Source organism: Hyla sarda, chromosome 2, assembly GCF_029499605.1.
Source record: "Hyla sarda isolate aHylSar1 chromosome 2, aHylSar1.hap1, whole genome shotgun sequence".
Taxonomy (NCBI): Eukaryota; Metazoa; Chordata; class Amphibia; order Anura; family Hylidae; genus Hyla; species Hyla sarda.
This window is the reverse complement of record NC_079190.1, coordinates 464,103,507-464,130,982: the sequence shown is the minus strand read 5'-3', so window position 1 is coordinate 464,130,982 and position 27,476 is coordinate 464,103,507. Positions and strand designations below refer to the sequence as shown.

Genomic DNA, 27,476 nt, shown 5'->3' with positions numbered 1-27,476 from the left:
GGGGTCCTCACAAAAGAGTCCCACGCCGATCTCTGCCCGTCGCTATGAAAAATCCGACTGTGGAAACACTCTGGCCCGTCGGAACACAGGAAGGGAGGGCGGGCTTTAGAAGGCTCTCTGTGCCCACCCGGCCTGTCACTTAGCACAAGGAGAAACAGAGGGAGGCATGTATTCACGCGCCGTGCTACAGCTGCTCGTCCATCCATCACAGATTTTGCCTGGGGCTATAGCTCTATCCCAGTCAGACTACACAACTGGCTGGGATTTGTAGTCTCATTATGCAATATGAAAGAGGAGCAGAGGATTATATATATAATCATCTGCTCCCCTTTCATATTGCATAAGATATTGTGTGTAGGAGACTATAAACCCCAGCTAGTCATGTATTATGTAAGAGGAGCAGAGGATAATATGCACAACTGGCTGGGATTTGTAGTCTCACTATGCAATTTGAAAGAGGAGCAGAGGATTATATATATAATCATCTGCTCCTCTTTCATGCTGCATAAGATATTGTGTGTAGGAAATAACAAATTCCAGCCAGTCATGCATTGACTCTGACTGGGATAGCAGTATATATATATATATATATATATATATATATATATATATATATATATTATTCTCTGCTCCTCTTACATATTGCACAGCTGACTTGGATTTGTAGTCCCCAACACACAATATCTTATGCAGTATGAAAGAGGAGCAGAAAATTATAAATATATTTACATCTATATATATATATATATATATATATATATATATATATATATATATATATTCAAATGAGCTCACCACACCCCCTATACAGGTAGTGTGTCCTGCAACCAGCTCCAACCCCAGTTAAGAAGTCTCAGAACTGATTGGGATTTTATGCCAAGCCAGAACTCTCTCCAGAAGGAAAGAGAACCCATCTGCAGACAGCTGTTTTGGGGTACTTGCCCTTCATCAGTACAGAGCAGGGTTATCTGGTTTGACTGGGTGAGAGGCCTCTGACTAGCTAAACGGGATCAGTATTTTCCTCGGGGAGAGGACGCCACTCCTGACGTGAGACGGAGATTTAAGTAGGCCATTAATCGCCGTCTCACGACAGGAGTGGCGTCCTCTCCCCGAGGAAAATACTGATCCCGTTTATCTAGTCAGAGGCCTCTCACCCAGCCAAGCCAAATAACCCTGCTCTGTACTGACGAGGGGCAAGTACCCTGAAAAAGCTGTCTGCAGATGGGTTCTCTTTCCTTCTGGAGAGAGTTCTGGCTTGGCATAAAATCCCAATCAGTTCTGAGACTTCTTAACTGAAGTCAACTGAAGGTTGCAGGACACACTACCTGTATAGGGGGGTGTGGTGAGATCATTTGAATATTTTTCACCCAGGTGCCCGCGGAGTGCAAATGGCCTACTTAAATCTCTGTCTCTCGTCAGGAGTGGCGTCATCTCCCCGAGGAAAATACTGATCACATATATATATATATATATATATATATATATATATATATATATATATACACATGTATACACCACTCTCCCAGTCAGAGTCACCGCACGACTGGCTGGGATTTGTAGTCCCCTACACATATTATCTCATGCAACATGTAAGAGGAGCAGATGATTATATATATTATTCTCTGCTCCCCTTTCATATTGCATAAGATATTGTGTGTTGGGGACTACTGCCAGGCTTCTCCACACAGTGAGGGAGGAAGTTCAGTCATGTAGAGTGAGGGCAGAAGAGGGACACGCCCCCTGCCTGTGAGATGATGAGAATCCAGACTGCAACTGATGTAAGCTATTTTTATTAGAAATATAGGGGCTAAACACATAAAACTTAGATGAACATGATCAGGTTGAGGTCCTGGGTAAACAAATAACAGTTTTTTATTATTTGGGGGAGAGGATAGGTATGCTATAAATGAAATTAATTGCATTCTTTTACCTCTCACTGTTCTAGCACTGCACACACAGGTAGAATTTCCATTTTTGGAGGAGATGTGAATTCATTTGACATGTAGATTTTGTGAACACAATGGAATAAATATAACGTTTTGACAAATGAATGAATTGTAAAGTAGAACATTTCAGAATTAATGCTATTTGTTTCACTTTGTAAACGGAAAATGAATTCATGTTCATCTAGTGTATCATTATAATCTCATCTAATTCACTTACCATGAAACAAGGGCAACTGTTCCTCCAGTCTCATTACAATACTCCGCAAAGTTAACTGCAGCGGATTTTGGAATTGGAGTTAAAGGGGATATCCAAGATAGAAACACAAAGTACATGTTTGCTAAAAAGACACCCCCCGTGTCCTCAGGTTGTGTGTGGTATTACATTTTGGCTCCATTCACGTCAATGGAACTGAGCTACAATACCACCTACAACCTGAGGACAGATATAGTGCTGTTTTTGGTCTGTTTTTCTAATCACGGATAACCTTTTTAAATCTTTCTACCCTGTATGCAGATAAATATACATGGGAAATGATAGACAAGAATGACAGATTACAGGCTTTTTAAAGTGATTCTCCACTTTTTATCATGTCATTTTATGATCCAAAACTCTATGCTTATTAAATTCTCAATCTATATAATATATATATATATATATATATATATATATATATATATTAGTTAGAAGTAGCCAAATTAGTCCAATGATGCAAAAAAATTATCTTGTTAGTCCAATAAAAAAGGTATTACAAGATACTGCAACTACCGATGATTTTGCTATATATATATATATATATATATATATATATATATATATATATATACTGTGGACAAAACTTAAATGTGTTGTCCACTACACAAACATAGATTTAAAAGAAGATAACATGCTAGAAACCTGCAGTTACCATTAGGGGGAGCTGAGGAGATCACTACATACTGTATAATTATTAGGTTAAATGTTTAACATGTTGATGACACAGGGCGTGGATGCACATTTAGAGTCTATGACACTTCATAGATGGTAAGTGACAGCTACAATCAATAGCCGGGCACTCACCACTAATGATTGGCAGCGGCGATCCTGCCACTGCCGTCATTAACTCTTTAGATGCCGTAATCAATGTCCATCATGGTGTCTAAATAAAAAATGCATGGTTTGGGGTGCTCATCACACAGCACTTTTGTGGGGATTTGAGTAAAAATGGTTGGCAGAGGTATCTTGCCTATCCTCCTGCCACTGGATTGTTGCTCCTGTGATACAGCCTGGCAGAACCAGGCTGTATCAGCAGAGCACTGATATCCCATTACAATGCTATGCAATAGCAATCCATTGCTTGCATATTTAAGTCCACTATGGTGGACTACGGGCCCCCCCATGGGGTAACATAGTAACATAGTTCATAAGGTCAAAAAAAGACCAGAGTCCATCAATTTCAACCTATAACCCTAATAAGTCCCTACTGAGTTGATATAGATCTAGAATCCATAACCTGTAATGTTATTATTCTCCAAAAATGCATCCAGACCCCTTTAAAATTATTTTATAGAGTTCACCATGACCACCTCCTCAGGCAGAGAATTCCACAGTCTCACTGCTCTTAAAGTAATGAATCCCCATCTGTGCTGGTGTAGAAACCTTCTTTCCGCTAGACGTAGAGGATGCCCCCTTGTTATAGATACAGATCTGGGTACAAATAGATCATGGGAGAGATCTCTCTACAGTCTCCTGATATATTTATACATAGTTCTTAGTTTCACCCCTAAGCCTTCTTTTTTTCTAAACTAAATAACCCTAATTCTGATAATCTTTCTGGGTACTGTAGTCCTCCTATACCCCGTATTACTCTGGTTGCCCGTCTTTGAACCCTCTCCAGCTCCACTATTTATTTCTTGTCCACTGGGGCCCCATACTGTACACAGTATTCTATGTGTGGTCTGACTAGTGATTTGCACAGCAGTAGAATTATTTCCTTGTTGTGAGCATCTATGCCCCTATTGATGCATCCCATGATTTAATTTGCATTAGCAGCAGCGGCCCGACACTGGTCACTACAGCTAAATTTACTGTTAACTAAGACTCCCAAATCCTTTCCCACATCAGTCGTCCCTAGTGTTCTCCCATTTAATACATAGTCCCAGCCCGGATTTTTCTTCTCCATGTGCATTACCTTACATTTATTAGTGTTGAACCTCATCTGCCACTTCCCAGCCCAAACTTCCAACCTATCCAGATCCATTTGTAACAGTGCACTGTCCTCTATTGTATTTACCGCTTTACAGAGCTTAGTATAATCTTCAAAGATTGCTACTTTACTATTTAACCTATCTACAAGGTCATTAATGAATATATTAAATAGAACAGGACCAAAGACTGACGCCTGTGGTACCCTACTAGTAACAGTCACCCAATCAGAATAAGCACCATTAATAACCCCCCTCTGTTTCCTATCACTATGCCAGTTACTTACCCGCTTACACACATTCTCCCCCAGCCCAATCTTTCTCATTTTATGCAACAATCTTTTATGCGGCACCGTGTCAAATGTTTTCTTTTTTTTTTAATCCAGATATACGACATCCAGCGATTCCCCCTGGTCCAGTCTGGAGCTCACCTCCTCATAAAAGCTGATCAGGTTAAAGCCATGCTGATATGGAGTCATACATTTATTTTTATCAAGATACTCCAAAATAGCATCCCTTAGAAAACTCTCAAACAATTTACATACAACAGAGGTTAAACTAACAGGCCTATAATTCCCGGGGTCACTTGTTGACCCCTTTTTAAATATTGGCACCACATTTGCTATGTGCCAGTCCTGGGGAACAGACCCTGTCACTATAGAGTACATGAATATTACTTAAAGGGGTTATCCAGAAAAAAACTTTTTTCATATATCAACTGGCTCCAGAAAGTTAAACAGATTTGTAAATTACTTCTTTTAAAAAATCTTAATTCTTTCAGTACTTATGAGCTGCTAAATAGCTGTTTTTTCTGTCTAAGTGCTCTCTGATGACACGTGTCTTGGGAACCGCCCAGTTTAAAAACAAATCCCCATAGCAAACCTCTTCTACTCACTCTGTGCAGTTCCCAAGACAAGCAGAGATGTCAGCAGAGAGCACTGTTGTCAGACAGAAAACAATAACTCAACTTCAGCATCTTATAATTATTGAAAGGATTAAGATTTTTTTAATAGATGTAATTTACAAATTTGTTTAACTTTCTGGAGCAAGTTGATATATAAAAAAAAGTTTTTTCCTGGAATACCCCTTTAATTCCTTTAGAATACAAGGGTGAAGGTCATCTGGACCTGGTGATTTGTCTATTTAGATTTTTTGTAGGCGGCACTGTACTGGGGAGTTTACCTTATCTCGCTGTATTTCACCTGGCAATTCAATTTCCTCCGTGTGGAGAAGTGGAGAAGAATTTGTTTAATATATTTGCTTTTTCCTGATTATCGTTTATAATTTCTTCCTCATCATTTTTTAAAGGTCCAAAACTTCAATTTTTAACCTTTTTGCTATTTATATAATTTAAAAAAAAATTGGGGTTAGTTTTACTCTCTTTGGCAAGTCTTTCTGTCTCTCTTTTTGTGGCCCTTATCAGTTTTTTACATATTTAACATTTTTCTCTTTAGCTTTTTAAAGGGGTTATCAACCATAATGTGATTTTAGTACTTACCTGGCAGACAGTAATGGACATGCTTAGGAAGGATCTGTGCTTGTCTTGGGGCTAAATGGCTATGTTGTGAGATTACCATAATGCTGTGGCTAGCTTTTTGTGAACTGATATTTCCTGTTTTAGTTATTTTTTTTTTTTTTTTTAACAAAAAATCCCATACTTCCATTTCCCTCCCTCCCACACATCAGCCACCCCACCAATTGAAACATAAATGAGCTGCATCCATTCAAAAGACCTGTGGTTTTCAATCAGGGTGCCCACAGCTGTTGCATTAGTTGCAGATTGATCTCTCTCCCACCAAGCGATCGCTCCACCCATTGAAGCAGACAAGCTGCCTGTCATCAGCTGACTAGGGAGTCAGTTCTCGGCTGTATTGCAACCTTGGAGACAACAGTCATTTTGTATGCTGTTAAAAATACATATTGGAGTGAAAATCCCAGAAGAATTGTGAGAAGACCGTCACACACAGGTCCAGACACTATGTTATGAACTACACTAACTTTACAGCCCCTGTAGCATAGTCAAATAAAAGAAAATCCTGGATTAGCCCCTTTAATGGTTCTTCACTGCCATCCTGTTTTAGCAGTTTTTAAACTTTATTTTTGTCATTTATTGCCCCTTAACATTTTTATTCATGCATATTGGTTTTCTTTAATTTTGACCCTTTTATTCCCATAAGGTATATACATTTTACAGTGAGAATTTTAGATATTTTTAAAAGTCTCCCATTTAGTGTCAGTATTCATGTTTTTGAGGACATTAACCCATTTGATATTGTTAAGGGCTTCTCTGAGTTGATCAAACTTTGCTTTACTAAAGTTTGTTGTTTTTGTGGGCCCTCGAGAGATTCCCTTATTGAAGAACAAGTTATAGTGTATTACGGTATATTATGATCACTATTTCCTAGGTGTCCTTCTACTTGCACATTAGTTACTATATAAGGTCTGTTAAAGTGCGCACCAGATTACTCCTTTAAGTCTAGTAGGGCACCGCCTCAGTCTCCCAGTTGATATCAGGATAGTTAAAGTCCCCTATTATTATCACCTCATTCTGATTTGCTGCCTTGTTTATTTGCCTCAGTAATTGATCTTCTGCCTCTTCCATTATGTTTGGTGGCTTATAGCAAACCCATATTAGTATTTTTTTTATTTTCATCTCCATAAATTTCTACCCATAATAACTCCACATTATCGTTCACCTCCCATATATCCTCCCGCAGTGCTGCCTTCAGACTCGATTTCACATAAAGACAAACTCCTCCCCCTTTCTGTTTTGTCCGATCCTTCCTGAATAGACTATAACCCTGTGTGTTGACCGCCCAGTCACAGCTATCACCCCTCCAAGTGTCTGTTATACCCACTATGTCATAATTCTCCTCAGACTGTCCTGCATTCCTCCATCCCTCCTTACTGGAGCAGACACCCCCTGGCTGTCAGAGGCAGAGTCCTGCTGCAGTACTGCTAGCTCTGAAATGGCATCCCCCTCATCTGCCAACCAGGCAAACTTGTTGGGGTGTGCCAGTTCAGGACTAGCCTGTCTGACACTTTTCCCTCTACCCCATTTTCTAACTGTAACCCAGCTAGCTGCCTGACTTTCTTGCACCTCTAACCCAGAGGGTACTTGCTCAGTGAGCAAGAGACTCCTCTCCAAGTTGTCAATGCATCTCAGTGTTGCCAGTTGCTCCTCTAGATCCAGGATCTGGGCTTCCAAATGAACAACTCACACAACAATATGCAACCTCAAACTGCTGTTCAAGGATTGCATACATTGTGCAAGATGCACACTGGTCTGCCATTTCCAACATGGAGGCCATACTAGATTTGGGGATTGCAAAAATTAACAGTAAAAAAAAAAAATCAAATATTTAAACTCCCTTCATTTTAAGTCCCTCTCACTTTTATACTTACACTCACTTGTATACTTCACACACTTGCATACAGACACACAATCACTAGCTCAAACAATCACTTAGTATACTTTCTATTATAGTCACCAGGCACAACCTCTCTCTTCCTTTGCCTGGAAGTGAATGCAAAGGATAGCTGGCTGCAACAGCTGCAATTTATCAGCTGCTAATTAATTGACTACTCCATCCACTCTCCACCTGTAGTCCTCCCAGACAAAGAAAGATAAAAAAAGACACAGAATTGCACTCAATGCTCACAATACTTCTTACAGTATTCTCTTAACATTTTTTAAATAAAAATGTTTTTTTTAAATGATATAAAATCCTCTCCATTAATAAAAATTTTAATCAAACATTTTACCCATTTCTCGATTTGCAATATGTAAATAAATATCTATATAGATATAAGATACTAATAAGAAATTAATCTATCCAAAATACAAAACTGTATTTGCATTCAATAGTAAACATTTTCTTTAACATTGTTTCAATAAATGAAATTAAAAATAAAAGCACAGTGAATGGTAAATACTCACACTTCTGTATTTGACTACATAATTTAATATTGGGGCACCCCCATCATCTTGCTTTATGATGCTTAGCTTAAAGGTCTTGCCTGCACCTGGTTGTCCATGAATAGATGGAGGACTCGGCTCACCTAAAAAAATGCACAAATACATCCAGTTGCGTTAACTTTTGGTATTGATGAGGACTTTTCATTAATAGCAAAATACAGTAAAAAAAATAAAATAAAATAAATATTATATATATATATATATATATATATATATTTTTTTTTTTTTTTTTTTTTTACCTATGGGCTGATGGTTCATGGATGGCAGAGGATTACACTTTTGCCGAGCTGTCTGGTTTCTGCAGAGTTTTAAACAAATCAATCTATTGTTGTATATTATTTATTACATTTGACCTTCTTTTTACTGGAGGCATTTTAGCGTTTGGTGGAGAAGCTAATTTTGTCTCCCCCCCTGACTCTGCCCATTGGCCCGCCCTTTGACATGCCCCGCCTTACTTCTGGAGTGACACACTGTAACAAGCCTCCTCCTCATGTAAGTAGCTTACTACTGGGATGACACATTTTAACAAACTTCCTTCTCATGCTGCTGGCTGAGCGAGTGGGTCAGATGCTGGTTTTCTAACTTTCTTGCAACAGGCAGAGCAGCGCCCCCCCCATCAGGAGGGTGCTCTAGGCGGCTGCCTATTTTGCCTATAGGCAGAGCTGGCCCTGGCTGAACAGTCCTCTATGCAAGACTTGCGTGCTTGGTAAGCCATTCATTTGAATAAATGACATGAAATTCCCCTACAGCAGTGGTGGTCAAAAACTGTGGATCTCCCGATGTTGCAAAACTAAAACTCCCAGAATTCTGGGAGTTGTAGTTTTGCCCCATCTGGAGGTCCACAGTTTGAAGACAATGGCACTACTGTGATCACTAAAGTGAAAATGTATGGCCAGCTGTCTAATTTCAATACTGCTGAACATCTATGAGATGACAAGGCCTAAATAAGTTTATTATTATAGGGGAAAAGGACAGATACAGAAACAGAAAAGGACAGAAAAGGGCAGAAAAGGACAGATAAATCTGACTTATCCTCCATACTTTAGCAAATCCTATACTTTTTATAACATAAGGTGAACATACACATTAGAATAAAGTGGCTATCCAAGAATAGAAAAAAAAAAAAAGCTAATTTATTTCAAAAAACACCCACCATCAGTCTCCAGGTTGGGTGTGGTTCTACAGCTCAGTTACATTGAAGTGAATGGAGCCGAGTTGTAATACCACACCCAACCTGGAGACAGACGGGAAGCATTTTGTAAAATAAATGTACTCTTTTTTTTTATTGATGAATAACCCCTTAAAAGTTAATGGAAACTGGAGACACTCTCCAAAAAGATTATTCTCTGGAAAAAATGTAAGGACACTAGTTTGAACTATTAAGTTACATCTCTCTAATGTGTATGGCAGAATGTGATCTGTTGAACAAGCTAAAGAATCTGATCTGCCTGCATCATTGTATCCGAGGAGCTAAATACATTGATATATAGGTTTTAGAAAAAATATTTGGCTTAAATCACATTTAATTAAAGGGGTTATCCACTATAAGGGGATTTTATTATGTACCTGCCAGACAGTAATGAACATGTTTAGGAAGGTTCTGTGCTTGTGTTAGGGCTAAATGGCTATGTTGTGAGATTACCATAGCACTGAGTATTTCCTGTTGGAGTTTGTTTCCTCAAACTAAACATCCCATGGTACCTTGTTTGTAAGTGTGAGGTCACTTTCCTCCCTCCCACACAACAGCCACAACACCCAACAACCCCAAGCTGTATAAGATTACAAAAATTAGTGTTTTTTTTTTTTTTTAGAAACAGCATCACCCTAGTTATTTGTTTCTGTCTGGGATCACAGTTCAGCCTCATTCACTTTCGAAGATTATCTAGTGACTGGTTTACTCTCCTGTATGTAACCTTCCCTATTTAACATGGCTGGACCATTGTATCAATAAAGCTCTTTATGTCTCAGCCCCATTCCTCATAGTCTGTAAGCTCTCACTAGCAAGGTAATCACTCATGTCTGAATATTTAGTATGTAATATTGTAATGTCTGATATTTGTCTTTATTTGTACCCCCAAATTGTAAATTTCTACGAAATGTGTTGGCACTATTTACATACAATTAATATTATTATTATTATTATATTCACTTGATTGCATATGAGCTAAAATTCTAGACACAACCCAACTACCAGGGTGATTCTGTTTACTGATTAAAATCCAACCTGTTTTTTTGTACAGCTCATTTAAACTCAAAATATTGTTTGCTCTGCTCTGCAATAATAAGCTTACATCTATGAGTAAACCTTGTGAATATGCCATTGACTGCAAGGTTAAGCTGTAAATGTTACATTTATGCAAATTCTCAGCTGACTCTTAATAAAAAAAAATTCCTATCAGCTAAAGCTGCAAAAGTCAAGGAAATCCAAGGTTATGTTCCACTTCTTAATACTAGAATTTAATTGATCCAATTATTGCAAAAAGGTGTTTAGTTTTGTGCTCAATTTCTTTGAATTATGGCCTCCATTATCAGAGTCCGAAAGCTTTATGTTAAGCAATGGCCTGTATGTGAGCGCGCGGTGTATAGCAGCAGACGGACCGTAATTAGCCACGTCTCCACTCTGCTGAAATTACAAAGTGGTCAGCTAGGACAAAAACCTACACAAAGCTGTCCTTTATTTTTCTTTTTATCAGCAGAATTTAAATAATTCCACACAGATATGTTTCTAAGAAGTACAGTTACTTAATAATACAAAACTTTTCTTAAAGGGCTCATCTCACCAAAAAAAATATTGGCCCTGATTTACTAAGAGTGGAGTGAAGTTTTCTTTGTGGATGTTTGTTCCCCCAACAGATATTTTTTCACAGTATTTACTAAGGTTTCTGTACACTTTGCACTGTTGCCTACGTTTTGCTTTTTTTACACATGCTCTGAGCTGTGGGGTTTTCCTTAGCTCAAATCCACCACATTTTCTGTGACAACCTTAGTAAATATGTTGGGATTTTTTTTTGGGGAAAAAAGTCGGGACATGCCCCCTTTTCAGAGATGTTAGTGATAGTGCCCCCTGATGTTCTTTGGTCTGCCAATATCTGGGTCCACCTTCTGCAGCCTCCAGTAGTCAACACACAAGTCCTCACCAGGTGCATTGATACATCTGTAAAGGCACAATTGATCTATGTGTAATACTATTGTTCCCTCTCTTTACATATACAGGTTTAAAGAAGTGCATACTTGTGGTCTACAGTATAAATCACAACTAATGCATCTAAAAAGTGAATTGGTAAGGGAAAGTGGAGACCATAATTTAGAGAAATTAGGTCCCATATCACTATTTACAAGATCTTTGGAGTTGTGTATGAGGGATTACTTACAGGGGGGATAACTGTCTGACCAGTAAGGCTATACCCATTTGAATTTCTATTGATCACGAGAATGAAGGACAATTGTCTCCTGAAAGAATAGATCAGGAACATGCATGCACCACCAGATCACTTTAATCATTCTCTATGAGGCTTCTGAACATAGCCAAGCTTAGCACCCTCTAATGTTCTAAAGCCACATAAAAATGAAGTGCTGGCCACTCATAATCGGGGGACAAATGACCTCCATTCAATGAGATGAACTAACGGAATACTAAAAGCTACCTTAATTAGACAGGCTACTAGTAGCCTGTCTAATTAATAAAGTGTTTTCATTGTGTAGAATCCTAAAAGTGTTACTGTCTGCAAAATGAGTAGTCATTGATGATGCAGAACCCGAGCTCCAGTTCTTGTACCTTCCATTCAGTGCCTCCAGGCTTTGGTGTGACGTGATATTTGTCCAGGAACATTGCACCTTAGGTAATTTGATGTGCAGCCAAGTTTTTGATTAGATTTTTGTAGGTTTTCCTTACTGTTAGAGTAAATGTTGAAGACGAGTAAACAAGATAAAGCTTGCAGCAAGCTCTCCTTTGAAAGAAGTAAACCCCAATTCATTTCTGGGTAAGTAAATATATTCACAAGCAACTGAAGCATATTTTCTAAGGCTAGATTTACTTCATACAAAATAGAAGAAAGAAAACTATGTGTATTTTAGTGGCATTTCTAAAGTTGCCTTGTTTTTGGAGCTAATTTTCAGGAACAATTTAGGATATCTTTTGGGTGAGCATGTTTTTCACACAAGTATAAGCATTTTTTAGTACTCCAGTAGATTACAGTGAGAGCACTGGAAGCATTTTACTTACTTAAAGTGATAGTCCGGGGAAGTGAACTTATCTAACATCCACAAGATAAATGTTTGATAGTGGGTGGTGCATTCCAGAGCACCCCACCTTTTGAAATGAGTGCTACTGACGGCCCACTTAGGCAATCACCTGCCACAGTGATGTCCAGCCTCAGTTGGTGATTGGATGAGCAGGTTGTCATTTTCACTCATTTTGAAAGGTGGGGGCCAGAGCAAGTCAAGGACAGGTAAGTAGAATAGGCCATGTACACAAAATCGCAGGGGGTCCCAGCATTTGGACTCCCCATTATTAGACACTGATCCCCTGTTCAGTTCTCCTGAGTACCACTTTAAAGAGGTTGTCTCAAGACATAAAAAGTTATTTTAATGCTTACTCCTCAGTGGCTCACTTCTATAGAGCATGGGGACATGGTGAGCATGGAGCTGATCGTGTATTGCAATCAATGTTATAGCCAGTGGCTGGATCATGTAGCTGTAACATCAGCTTTGCCTGCAGACAACAATCACAATACAGAACCAGACCTGGTGACATATCCAACCTCCTCAAAACAGTAAGAAACGTAACAGGCTGTGTTGAAACACCCTTTACAAGTGATCCACTGGGGAGAACTAGCTCCCTACCTGCATGTATTATCCTGTTTCCCAGTTCTCCTGACCTTTGGCTTGACTTTGACAACCCCCTCTCTTAGCGTGTCTGTACTGTTACACTATCACCGGTATTGACCTGGCTAATTTGACTACTCTCTATTTGTGTTTGTCAGTTTGGAAATTGCCTGTGTTTTGTTTCCATCTTTTTGCTTTGGTTAACAATTTGTGTCCTAACCTGTACCCTGGCCACAGTACTAATTTTTACTTTATTGTTTTGACATTGCTACCCCTTGCTAGTTTCCAGGATAGGGACCATCATCCAATTCAATGTCTGTTGCTTAGGACAGACTGCCAAGTAGGCATTGATAGAGGCTGTCAGTGAGCTCAGGATACCTACCCAACTTTACATCCAACTTTGATGAATATAGGTATTTACTAAAAAAAGAAATTGACTGAATGTTGGAACAGCTGTACATTAATGTGTACAGTTATCAGAAAATCACGAATAATCAATAAAACAACACTGTCACTGAAGAACTAATGATGATCGAATTTCTTGCCATGGGGGGGGGGGGGGGGCATCTGTATCATGATAAATTTAAGAGATTAGGGCATTTGTTCACCTGTTATGTCAATTTGTGGATTGGTTTGTGATGAATTTTCAGCCATTGAGAAATTAGACAAAACTATTTTGGCAGAAGAGAAATTGGCCTTTATTTGAATAATTTGCAAATCAATTATCTCACTGTATTCTATAGACTGGTGAATATGCAAATTGGTGATTGTAGCAAATTAGCAAATCAGGCAAAAGGATTAATACATTCACCAAATGGTTCATCATTTTTGGGAACAATTATTATTCTATTGTTATCAAAAAAGCCAATTCAACATATTGTCATTATGTATTTATTGTTGTTGTTGACATAGTTTTTGCAATTTCCCTACTGAATTTGTGGATTACATGTAAGAAAACAATCACTTGGTGCAATGTGAATCTGATCTTATTGAAAATGACTTTTAATATAGCAAGTCCATTTTGTTGAGCTGTCAGAAAATCAATGTCTTTCTTATTTAAGCGATTTTCTATTAGTCAGAATGGAAAGATATTCTTAATAGCCATCTTGGAATCACTCTCATATACTGCCCTAGACCAGTGTTTTCCAACTAGGGTGCCTCCAGCCGTTGCGAAACTACAACTCCTAGTATGCCTGAACAGCCTTTCACAGTCCGGGCATGCTGGGAGTTGTTGTTTTGCAAGAGCTGGAGGCACCCTAGTTGGGAAACACTGCCCTAGACAGTCAAGGGTCAGTGCCGAGTACTGCTTAGCAGGGGGATACACTCTTGGTTGAGTACAGCTCAGCCCAGCAAGGAAAGTTTTAATCAGAGCTGCAGTGCTAGTTAACTCCTTTTGGGGGGGGGTGCATACATTTAACAACCATCTCATCTCTGGTCTTTATTGTGCAGCTCCATCCCTCATGATGTCATCACAACAGGTGGGGCTACACAAAAAGAGGCCAAGACCAGCGACAAGATGGTTAGCACTAATTAACTCCTTCATTGCTGGACTGGATTCGCTGGTTTACTGTTGCAGAAGGGTAAAGTTGTGCAGCAACTACGAATCAAACACTTTATGAAAGATTGGTGTGCCCAGTGAAAGCTCGCTTAACGCTTCTTGTTAGTATCTACTGTGCGTGCAAGCAAGGGGGATTGTGCGAAAGTGTGTGTTCTGTTGCCTGGCAAAAGCAAGGTCGCAATTCAGAAAAACTGGGAAGTGATCATATCCATGGGGGAAAAGAACAGTACAAGGATATAGGTAAATTTTTCTTAAAAAACATCAAATTTGTTCTCTTTTACATATAAGACGCCTTGAATAAGTATTCTACTTACTGGACCAGTAATTTTGTTATGCTTTAAATACAGATTCAAATTTTTGGGGGGGGATTTTATGTAATGGACCAACACAAGATAGTCCATAATTTGGAAGTGTGGGTGGGGGTATTACATGGATTAAAAAATTATTTACAAATAAAAATGTTATGGTCATATGGATTTACCTCTTTTAGAGTAAGGTCACACACAGTGCATCTGCAGAATATCTGACTCTGCGAATGCTCTCCCAAAAGTCATAGAGCGACTACAGAGCGAGCTCCCTACTGCGGCCGGGTAGCTCTGTTTCTCAGCTTGTGAGTGCTGGCGGGAAAAACAGCACTATGGGTGGACACACAGAGCTACTTGGCCACTGCAAAAAGCTCCCTTTGCCATTGATCTGCGACTGATGGCAGCACAGCTGTGTCAAATATGCTGCGGATACACTACTCTTACTGTGGAACCCCTAGCAAAGATCTGGTGCAACCAGTTGTCTTTACAATTCATATTTGCAAGGAACATAATAAGTAAATAGGGTTCATCTGTCTTCAATTTAGTACAAATACATCTGTTCTATGAAGGCCTCAGAGTTTCTAAGGCTGGGTTCACATATGTTCGGCATCCTGCATTGGTGAACTTAGCCTAAATCTAGACGCAACTGATGCCACAACTGATGACAAGTTGTCATCAGTTGTATGGCATCCGAAGTCCATTGTTTCTGCGTTTCCCGTTGTCAAAATTTACACACTGGATGATTGTGAACTGTCCCATTCAAATGAATGGGATCAGTTCTAGCATCAGCTTCCCTCCTGTGCACACTGTGCCGGACACCTGGTGTATGTAAACCCAGCCTTACAGAGCATTAGCAGTTTTTCCAAGAGTGTTCCTCTAAAAATGTAAAAAAAAAATTAACTATATAACACGGAAATACACACATTATAATTTAATACATTTTGGGTGTTTCACAAAGTATAAGGCATGTCTTCTTACTTTTAAAAACAGCTCCATACCTGTCCACAGGTTGTATGTCGTATTGAAACTCAGCCCCAGTGTTAAGCTGCAATAAACCATGGACATGTATGGGGGAGATTTTGGAAGAAAGAAGCCAATGTTTTTCTAATAAAATCCTCCTTAAATATACATAGAATTCAATAGAAATAGTTAACATGCTTCATACTTACGAACAGGAAGAGTTTGAAATATTTCTATTTTACTGTATTCTCCTTGTCCTTTGCCATTAACAGCAGCCACCTTGACTTCATATGTTGTGTTGGCTTCCAAGTTGGCCAGAACAACAATCGCTGCAAAAAAAAAGAAAATAAAAAAGATTTAAAATGTAATGCACAAAATATCTCATAATTATCACATTCAAATGGTGTCAGATCTGCTTGTCCTACATTTTCACAGAACAGAATGAATTGTTATTGTCTATTCTTGTAGGAGATCAGTGACACAAACTTGATATCTGCCAGTGGAAATGGTTAGCTTATTGGGAGACTTTAGTGTGGAAACAGAATAATTCACAGATGCAGAGCTGTAGAAAAACGTTATTTATTTTAAAGGGAACCTGTCACCAAAAAAATGCAATCCAATCTACTGGCGCCATGTGAGTAAGCAGAGTGAACTGAGAAAATTCATATGTAGTGTTGTGGGAAGATATTCAGTAAAACTTGTTTAATATTCTGGGCTTAGGAGTCCAGTGAGCAGTCTTACTGAATGATTGACATCTTTCTTTGTATAAGCCTGAAACCTGTTAGAGTTGGACCACCAACTGGACTCCTAGGCACAGAACAGGCACAGATTTTAATGAATAAAATACAAATTATATTAAATGAGTCATCCCAGGATTAGAAGTTATTGCCTATCCACAAAACAGGGGATGGTCCGCCCTCTGCAACCCTCACCAAATAAGAAAAAGGAGGTCAAATGCCTCCAAAGTGAATGGGCCAGAAATAGTCATGTTCAGTCACCACTCTATTCACTGTTTATGTGACTTCTGAAATATAATATTGAGTTTTCTGAAAATTCTGAATGTGGCCCAATTCAGTGCTCACCAATGTCTGAAAGTTAAATAGTAAATGGAAAGTTGACTGAGTGAGTGTTTTGCCTCTCTATTCACTCGGGGGTTAATTGACCTCCTTTCTTGTGATTAGTTTTGGTCCCAGAGGTCAGACCCCCACTGATCAGCTAGTTTATCATCCTATGGATAGTGGATAACTTTTAATCTTGAGATAACAAATTTTCCTGATAACACTATTTATCAATCTGCTCTGCTTCTCCTGCTGATGGTGACAGATCATACTGATCATCCAATATAACAGATGAACACCTAATAGCATTGCTGAATGTGGTGGGCCCCTTCAGAATGTTTTGTTGCCTGTATTAGGGTTCTCTCCCTGCACTTGAAATTTTACCTGTATGAAGTAGGTAATGTACATAATATATATATATATATATATATATATATATATATATATATATATATATATATATAGCAACAGAAGAATACAGCAGCACACTTCTAGCACAAAGATATAGATGAAACATGAGTATATAGATAAAACATGAGTATATAGATAGAACATGAAAAGCTATACAGCTGTAATGCAATAAATGAAGATATGAAACTTTGAAAATATGAGGTACTTAGCTTGCAAATTTGGCGCCAAATAAATATATATATATATATATATATATATATATATATATATATATATATGTATATACACATTTTAAACGTAAGTGTAAGAGGGATGGATAGTTGGATAGTTGAGAAATGTAAATGAAGGTTATAAAATTAGTAAAAGAGATCGCCCAGGATGGGATATAAGATGTAAAGTATAATCATGGGGCCCAAAAGAATAACTTCACTCAAATCAGACTATATATTTAGATCTAAAAAAATTAATTCTACATTTCCCAAAAAAATTAGATCCATCTGAATCTGAAACTTTTGATATTAGTTTCAGGTGACTCCCTTAAAAATAGCTACCACAATTTTAGTGTTTAGAAGCTTTAGGGGTTAGGTTAACTTTGGGAATACTAACTATTATCCTATATATTCTAACAGTAAGTTACAGCCCATGGAGATCTCATAGCATAATACAACATGACTTTTCGGGGTACTTTAAAATCTGAATCAAATCCAAATGCTGGTTCAACTGAATCTAACCCAAAATAAATTCTAGGAAAATCCCGACTCTCTGATCATAAATCACTTGACATTTCTTAGGGTTCTTCTATAGCAGAGCGAGGCTCCTTAGCTGCTGGTCCTCATAACAGCTACTCCAACTACGACCCTGGCAGTTTAACCCTACATTTAACCAAAGACCAATCTCATAGGCCACATGTTTCTGGTTAGAGATGACATTATAGCTACTGTAAACTAATTATAAAGTAAAATGATGATATACTCTATTACAGTAAATAACATTAAAATATGATCACATGTCTCAGTTGACATGATTACTCACTTTGTGTTCCATGGGAATGGACAACTTTCCAAGTATCTGAGGAGACTTCTTTAAAATCCATTTGATAGTGGTGAATCGGGACGCCACCATGTGAATCTGGTTTATTGAAAAAGATTTTGGCATATGTCTGTGACAGTTCTATAACTCGCAAACCATGGGGACTGGAAGGTACATCTATGGGAAACAAAAACATCTATGTTTATAAATACAAAGTATACATGGACAGTGTATGACAAAATAAGAGGCTGAAGTGGATAGAACAACAGTCCTCCATCGATTATGCTCTGCTACTTTAATTTATGACTACACTATTACTACACATTTTTTTTTAAATCAACTGGTGCCAGAAAGTTAAACAGATTTGTAATTTATTTCTATGAAAAAATCTTCCAGTACTTTTTAGTAGCTGTATTCTACAGATGAAATTATTTTCTTTTTGAATTTCTTCTTTGTCTTGTCCACAATGCTCTCTGCTGATACCTCTGTCCATGTCAGGGACTGTCCAGAGCAGCATAGGTTTGTAATGGGGATTTTCTCCTGCTCTGGACAGTTCCTGAAACAGGCATCAGGTGTCAGCAGAGAGCACTGTCAACAAGACAAAAAGAAATTCAAAAAGAAAATAATTTCCTCTGTAGCATACAGCTGATAAAAAGTACTGGAAGGGTAAATATTTTTTTCATAAAAGTCATTTACAAATTTGTTTAACTTTCTGGCACCAGTTGATTTTTAAAAAAATAATGTTTTCCACAGGAGTACCCCTTTAATGGATATTCTTATATATCCCCATGAAAACATGCCTATCATTTTATTTTATTTGACAAAAACCTGTAGTTTATATAAACATATAACACTTTCAACTAATAAGACATATTGCAAAGTAGCCTCTTTCTCACTTACCACAATTTTGTATCTGCAGACTCTAAAAATGTTTAGAAAATGTCATCGGCCACCAATTTTTGACACAGTATTTCAGGCAATGGTACATCTAATGCACCTTTTGTACTGATAGGTACTCTTTAAAGATCATAGCAATAAAATGACCTGCTTCAGAATGAAGAGCAAACCATCATGAAGAGCTTCAGTGCTCCCTTAAGACCCGTCTCTCGGAAATGATTGCAGTCTTCTGTGCCAAGATCCAAAGGGAAGAAAAATGTGATACAAATACAGGACTTATGTTGTATTCTACCAACAAAAGGTTAGACCTATTTTAATCGCTTTCTGCAAGTGAGAGTTCGCCATAGTTCACCTCAAGTTTTATAATACACAGACGAACAATGGAAAAAGGCATTTTTAACAGTGTTCCAATTTGTATGAATCATGCCAATAAGGCAGATATGTGGGCCCTGAGACATTTATGAATGTATTTTAATAAAAATTTTTGTATTGTTTATTTTTTTTAACTTTTGTAACTATCTTGTACGTCTGTATTTTTTGTTCGGAATTCTGAATTATCTTTTGAAGATTCACTTTGTTAGTACATTCAACATCACATTAAAGGGGTACTCTGGTGGAATATATATATATATATATATATATATATATATATATATATATATATTTTTTTTATCAACTGGTGCCAGAAAGTTAAACAGATTTGTAAATTACTTCTAGTAAAAATTTTAATCCTTCCAGTACTTATAAGCTGCTGAATACTACAGAGGAAATTATTTTCTTTTTGGAACACAGAGCTCTCTGGTTACATCACGAGCATAGTGCTCTCTGCTGACATATCTGTCCATTTCAAGAACTGTCCTGAGTAGGAGAAAATCCAAATAACAAACATATGCTGCTCTGGTCAGTTCCTAAAAGGGACAGAGAGGTCAGCAAAGAACACTTTGCTCGTGATTCAGCAGAGAGCACTGTGTTTCAAAAAGAAGATCATTTTCTCTGTAGTATTCAGCAGCTATTAAGTACTGGAAGGATTAAGATTATTTTATAGAAGTAATTTACAAATTTGTTTAACTTTCTGGCACCAGTTGATTTAAAAAAAAAAAAAAAGTTTTCCACAGGAGTACCCCTTTAAGGGTAGGGTCACAGGAAACGGATCCGCCGCTTATTTATTTTGTACTGCAGATCTGTTGATAACTGACCCTAGAGTGTACCTCCTGCTGTGCCTGTATTGTCTGTTCATAGCAGCAATCCACTGATCTTAGTAGACAGACAGGGACCTGTGAGTTGCCGCGCACATGCTCATTGTACTCTGACATTGTGCCCGCTCTCGGCCTAGCTCAGGGAACAGGGGATGGGGCCAAAATGTGTGTGAGTTCACTGTGTATGCACGCAGCCACTAGCAGGTCCCTGTGTGTCTGCTCGTAGCGGCGGATGAGCAGACAACGCAGCAGGAGACACACTCTAGGGTCGTTCATCGGTGGCTCAGCAGCGTAAAGTACACTGTGGATCTGTTTCGTGTGACCCTACCCTAGAGATTAATCACATTTTCTTCAAGTCAACTCCAGAGGAGTAGATATGTTTCTTTGCCTAGACATTGTAAAATACAACAAATTTGGCGCATTTCAGATGCAAAATACTGCATCACATTTTAGCTTGTCAACGTTTTATCTCAAAAAGGGAGCAAGGCTTCTTAGGGAGGGACATGGCTTGACATGCATCTATTTCATCTCTCTGACTCCCGGCTCTTTTTCATGCCAAGGTCCAAGATGGGCGTGGCTGTGAAGCAGTACATGTGCAGTAGGCACTTGTAGAGCGGAGAGGATGATATGAATATTGATGAGTCTGGCCGAGTGCTGAACGTACATCGCTGATGTCACCATGCCTGAAGGAAGGATCGTAACCCTGCCCACACCCCAAGCATAAAAGAAAAGAAGAATAACAGAGCTACGGAGTCAGAGATCCACTTGAGGTAGGCAACATTTTTATCAGTGTTACTCACACTACCAGCAAGTGCCACCGATTAGTGCAGCTGACACTGGTGATAGCCCTCCAGCTGTTGCAAAACTCCAGCTGTTGCAAAACTGTAGCCCTCCAGCTGTTGCAAAACTACATATTCCAGCATGCCCAAACAGCTGTCTGGTCATGCTCGCAGTTGTAGTTTTGCAACATCTGGAGGGCTACAGTTAGAGACCACTTTATAATGGTCTCAAACTGTACCCTGCAGATGTTGCTAGGCAACTCACCGGCTTCCGTCGGATCCAGCCGCACGTCATTGCCGCCCGCCGATCTCCGTCGCCCGCAGCCTCCGTCACCCGCCCTGATCGGTAAGTGGATCTTCGGCGCCGGTCCCCGTCGTTTCCCCGTCCTGCCCCACCTATTGTGAATCACCAGTGTCAGCTGTAAAAATGTGTGTATCCGGAATGCCCAAAGCTATTGAATCATAGTAATATCTCATTTTGTTGAGTGGCCATATGTTCCTTTATAAAACACTTACTCCCAAGTTCCCTTATAGATTATAGGGGACAACTGTGGGCCCCAGCAGAGCAAAACATTGTGATCAACTTATTGTTAAAGAATCCCCTTTAATTACCCATGCCATTAGCAGTTTGGACTTTCCTTTAAAGAAGAACTCCAGCCAGAACTAAGTTATTCCCTCCTATGCACACGATAGGGGATAAGTAGTTGATCAAGGGGGGGTTCGAGCACTCGGCTCTCAGTGAGAAGCACACACTGCAGACGGCATATGCTCCATTCATTTCCATAGGAACGCCAAAAAGACTACAGTACAGGACTCGGGCATCACCGGCGCTGCCATGGAACGGTCTACAGGTGTATGAAACGCGCTCCTTACTGACAGTCGAGGTCCCATTCCAGAGATCAAGGGGGGTGGGGTCCCAGAGGTCGGACCCCCGTGATCAGTTAGTTTTGGCTGGCTTTCTCCTTTAATGCTGTAGTCTCTAACGTGGTCTCCAGTGCTTGTCAAGCCATGGTGGATTTTTATTTTCATCTTACACATGAATAGCTGAGTTTCGCATCCAGGGTGCCTCCAGCTGTTGCAAAACTACAACTCCCAGCATACCCGGACAGCCTTTGGCTGTCCGGGCATGCAGAGAATTGTAGTTTTGCAACAGCTGGAGGCAAACTGGTTGGGATGCAAAGCTCTGCAGTGATCATATGATGGCCTAATCTGTAGATAATCTGCATATTGCCTTTATGCATTGACAACAACATTCCATGGTTGGGTGCCAGCATCAGATATCTGGTCAGCTGCCCAGTTATGTGCTCCTGTTTTCGGAGTACAGCTTTACACCGTAAATACCACAGGAGTTATACTTTAGGGAAATCATTCACTCGATTTAACCCCTATCCTTGACTGTCAAAGTCCAACATTTGCAATCATGTGTAAAAACGAAATACCAACATCTCGGAGGAACACAAGACAAAAATAAGTCCTCGAGCCCTTCCTGAGTGACTAGCCAAGTTATTTCTCTAAGAGACAAAGAACTTAAATAACCATTCATAAAAATAAAAAAATAGGCGATTATATAAGAATCACACTGCACATACCGGCCAATGTCAGCACATATTCCTGGACCCGGGACCCTATGGAATTGATCGCTGTGCAGTTGTATCGTCCAAAGTCGTTGTCTGATATTGGAGTTATCTATAACATAAATAAATACATACCGTAATTAAATAACTACACAAATAAATAAATGTCCAAGCAACGAACAGAGTATTCAGCTCACCCTCAATGGCCCCAAGCGCACAGACTGTGCAAGGCAAGCACCACTTCAATAGAGAAAATAGGAATGTCCAGCGCAGATGGTCGTGCAAAGATGAATGTTCTTTATTGGTTAAAAGCCATAGCAGGAGCAAAGTAACACGTTTCAAGTGCGTTAGCACCCTTAGTCGTACATGACGACTAAGGGTGCTAATGCACCTGAAATGTGTTACTTTGCTCCTGCTATGGCTTTTAACCAATAAAGAACATTCATCTTTGCACGACCATCTGCGCTGGACATTCCTATTTTCACAAATAAATAAATGTCTCACATAGAAATAGAATTTTAAATGCATAATTGCATAGTATAGAAAAACTAAGAACAGTGCAATATATATAAATAAATAAATATATATATATATATATATATATATATATATATATATATATATATACAAACAGCTAGGTAGAGGCAGCACAACCATAGTTAAAGGATATTATTGAGGTGCAGGTAAGTGAGGTACACGGTCCCAATCGCAGACCATGGAAATAGATCCAAAGCAAAATGATCCTCGCAGCACACCCAAATAGTGCAAAGTAGTGAAGGTTTATTAACCCATACAGACAATACAGTATCGTCTGTATGGGTTAATCAATCTTCACTACTTTGCACTATTTGGGTGTGCTGCAAGGATCATTTTGCTTTGTATGTATATATATATATATATATATATATATATATATATATATATATTATTTATTTATTTATTTTTTTACTGATTTTGTGTCCTTTCATTGCCAAATAACCATGGTCCAACTTGTTTATATGTTGCACACAACATCTGCATTTTTGGTGGGTAATAATAGTAAGTTATTGTTAATAGATCCATCTATAGGGACAGCACGTTGATCCATTTGTTGATTTATTCTGAGTCATATTTGAATCTGGAGAGGAATTTGCCCCCCCCCCCCTTCCCAATGGCATCCATGTGGCATTATGCCCGCCAACTGAGGCCTGTCTTTGAGTTATTTTACCCATGTGAACATCACATCATGTGGCATTAGTCAGCCATGAAGTTATGTGGATATTAAAGGGGTTATCCAGGGAAAAACTTTTTTTATATATATCAACTGGCTCCAGTAAGTTAAACAGATTTATAAATTACTTCTATTAAAAAATCTTAATCCTTTCAGTACTTATGAGCTGCTGAAATTGAGTTGTTCTTTTCTGTCTAAGTGCTCTCTGATGGCACGTGTCTCGGGAAACGCCCAGTTTAGAAGCAAATCCCCATAGCAAACCTCTTTTACTCAACTCATTTCCTGACACAAGCAGATATGTCAGCAGAGAGCACTGTTGCCAGACAGAAAAATGACAACTCAACTTCAGCAGCTGAGAATTATTGAAAGGATTAAGATTTTTTAATAGAAGTAATTTACAAATCTGTTTAACTTTCTGGAGCTTTCTTCAGTTGATATAAAAAAATGTTTTTTCTTGGAATACCCCTTTAACTCACTGGTACAATTTGTAAGGACTATGATGGTGTTTGATGGTGTATGATTGATTCTACATGGCTGCAGCACTGCTGGTCTATTACCCACATCTCTTTGTAACAGCACACCGTATGGCTAGGCAAAGTATTGCATGTACAACAGCCTAAATAATGCAACAATGAAATATTTTTGTGCCAAAATAAAAGAATGTCAAAGTGTTTAGTATTAACACTTTATATTTATACACACAGTGTCTTACATGAGTACAAAATGTGTCATCTACCAATGCATGGATAACATTTGATCTTTGTCATTCACAGCAGTATTACCACACATGGGGGAGATTTATCAAAACCTGTCCAGAGGAAAAGTTGCCCAGTTGGTTCTAGCAACCAATCAGATCACTTCTTTCATTTTTTCACAGGTCTATTTAAAAATGAAAAAAGCAATCTGATTGGTTGCCATGGACAACTGCACCACTCTTCCTCTACACAGTTTTTGATACATTTCCCCCACAGTATGTTGCTTGTCATCTTTATGCAGAGTGTTATTTATTGTGTCATATTGTTGTTAACTTACCCTTCCTAGATTACAAAATAATTTCTCTCCTAAATATCTCAATTTACTGGAAGATACATTGTCTCCCTCATTACAGAAGCACCCTAGATTATTATTATTATTATTATTATTATTATTATTATTTTTGCCTACATCATGCACACTTACGATCACTAGTCCTACAGCACTAGTTGTTTTATTCCAATGCACCTGCATTCATGTGTTTTATTAATGTAATTAGGTCATCTGATCACCACCCTGACTCTGCAAACCTTTCAGAACTTAAAGGGGTATTCCAGGCAAAACCTTATATATATATATATATATATATATATATATATATATATATATATATATATATCAACTGGCTCTGGAAAGTTAAACAGATTTGTAAATGACTTCTATTAAAAAATCTTAATCCTTCCAATAGTGATTAGCTTCTGAAGTTTTCTGTCCAACTGCTCAATGATGATGTCACGTCCCGGGAGCTGTGCATGATGGAAGAATATCCCCATAGGAACTGCACAGCTCCCGGGACGTGAGTCATCAGAGAGCAGTTAGACAGAAAACAACAACTCAACTTCAGAAGCTAATAACTATTGGAAGGATTAAGATTTTTTAATAGAAGTAATTTACAAATCTGTTTAACTTTCCGGAGCCAGTTGATATATAAAAAAAAGTTTTGGCCTGGAATACCCCTTTAATAGTTACAACAGGACATTAGACTACAGGATGACATCATCACCAACCAGATATTTCCTACTAGCTCCCAGACCCCTCCTTAGCCCTCTCAGCTCCATCTGCTATCTCTATGGGATCATTATATAGTATTTAAAAATCTCCCGAGGCTGTGTTTACACATTGCAATTCTTGCTGCTGTTTCCTGTTTTTTTCTGTTATTTTTTTCCCCTAAATTATGGCAAAAATGGAGATTGACCACAATTGTGAAAAATATTTTTAAAATGGCTGCAAAAACAGATAATGCAGTAGCAATGTGTGGAAAAGGCAATAAAAACATGTGCACACAGCCTAAGAATGTCAGAGCTTCACAAAGCATCTCAATTGTGATTATGGGTTAAATCACAATTCTCCTTATGGCGATATTTCTTTAAAAAAATTACCTTGAGTATGATAATGTAGGAATAAAGCACAGTGTGAACTGACCTCGACCCTCTTATGAGTCCAATAAGTTCTCCTGCATGTTCTTCAGCACTGGTAGCCTGATGGAATGACCAGCTGCAATAATCAAACACCCCACCCAAAGCCAGAGGATTCATGGGAAATCTAGGCAATATTACAGAACCTAAATTATTGTGCACTTGTAAACTAAAAGGGAGTCTATCCTATGCCTGCCACATCAGCAAAAAGGTTAAAGCAAAAGGCATACACAAATACTTCCACATTATTATCTAATAAAAGTCTGTGCTGCACTATAAAGCAAAGTAAAACTCTGGATCAGAAGTGTAAACATCACATTCAGGACATGTTGCCTGCTCTTGATGTAAATGCCGGTGACCATACTGTAAATCAATCTCTGCCCCCTTGTGGAGATCTGTTTGTGCCATCTGCAGGCCACATCTCGCATTGCCATGCAAAGGCTTAATAAATATTGTGCATAGACCAAATTTTTTTTTTATAAATCATTGCAATAGATAATAATAGGCAGCACATAGGTGTTAACAATGTGGGTTAAAGTAAAGTATCAGGCACAGAGTTGACTGTATTTTATCTGATTCACCAGGTTCCCTTCCATCCAAGAAAATTTTGTAGACTAATTTGTTAGAAAATTTGCGCATGTTGTACCAAAGACAAAAAAAATATTGCAGCAAGGTCAAAAGCTACACCACCACAGACCTGGCTTACAACATTGGCTGTGGAAAGCATTTTTAAAATATCGCACAAAATGTTGTTACAGGGTAAAAAGTCGCAAAGGAAGAATCAAAGTGTTGCTCTGAAGTGATTTATTTATTCTTACATTCAGGTACTACAGCTCCCAACATGGAGCAGAGCGTGCTCCATGATGGGAGGAGTAGTACCTGCAGTTAAGGACAGATCACAGTGGGTGTCACTCCAGACATTCGCTGTGATCGTCCTTTCTATTGCAGAGATGCAGAGTGGCTTTCTCCTGCACTCACATCTCTGCACTATACTCCGGCCAGTGATGTGAATAGAACATCACTCATTCACATTTCCCTCAGAGCAGTGATTAGCTGCAACCATCCGGCCAATCCTCACTCTGGGCGGAAAATATAAATGAGTGATGTTCTATTCACATAACTGGCCAGAGTATAGTGCAGAGATGTGACTATAGAGCCGCTCCACAACTCTGCTATATTATGGATGATCGCATCAGGTGTCACGACTGACACTCAGGACGATATGTCTATTAGTATAGGTACTACTACTCCCATCATAGAACAGTCTGTTCCATGCTGGGAGTAGCAGTAATACCTAATAGAGAAAAAAAAGTGAAACACACATACACACTTTATTAAAATTTTAAAATAAAAATGTCCTTGAATACATTTTTTCTCATCCCCACTGCATCCTTTTTTTTT

At 38.6% G+C, this 27,476-nt stretch overlaps 1 protein-coding gene across 6 annotated transcripts in view; it reads right to left on the bottom strand.

Annotated features, from left to right (window-relative positions):
* NCAM2 (neural cell adhesion molecule 2) overlaps window positions 1–27,476 on the bottom strand; it is a 501,839-nt gene that overhangs the window by 95,223 nt on the left and 379,140 nt on the right. For all 6 annotated transcript variants that reach the window (XM_056559430.1, XM_056559431.1, XM_056559433.1 and 3 more), the window contains 4 exons: window positions 22,713–22,809; window positions 18,255–18,428; window positions 15,963–16,082; window positions 8,068–8,189 (listed from right to left, as the gene is read on the bottom strand). In XM_056559430.1, the coding sequence (XP_056415405.1) occupies window positions 8,068–8,189; window positions 15,963–16,082; window positions 18,255–18,428; window positions 22,713–22,809 (513 nt within the window). The remainder of the gene's footprint in view (window positions 1–8,067; window positions 8,190–15,962; window positions 16,083–18,254; window positions 18,429–22,712; window positions 22,810–27,476) is intronic.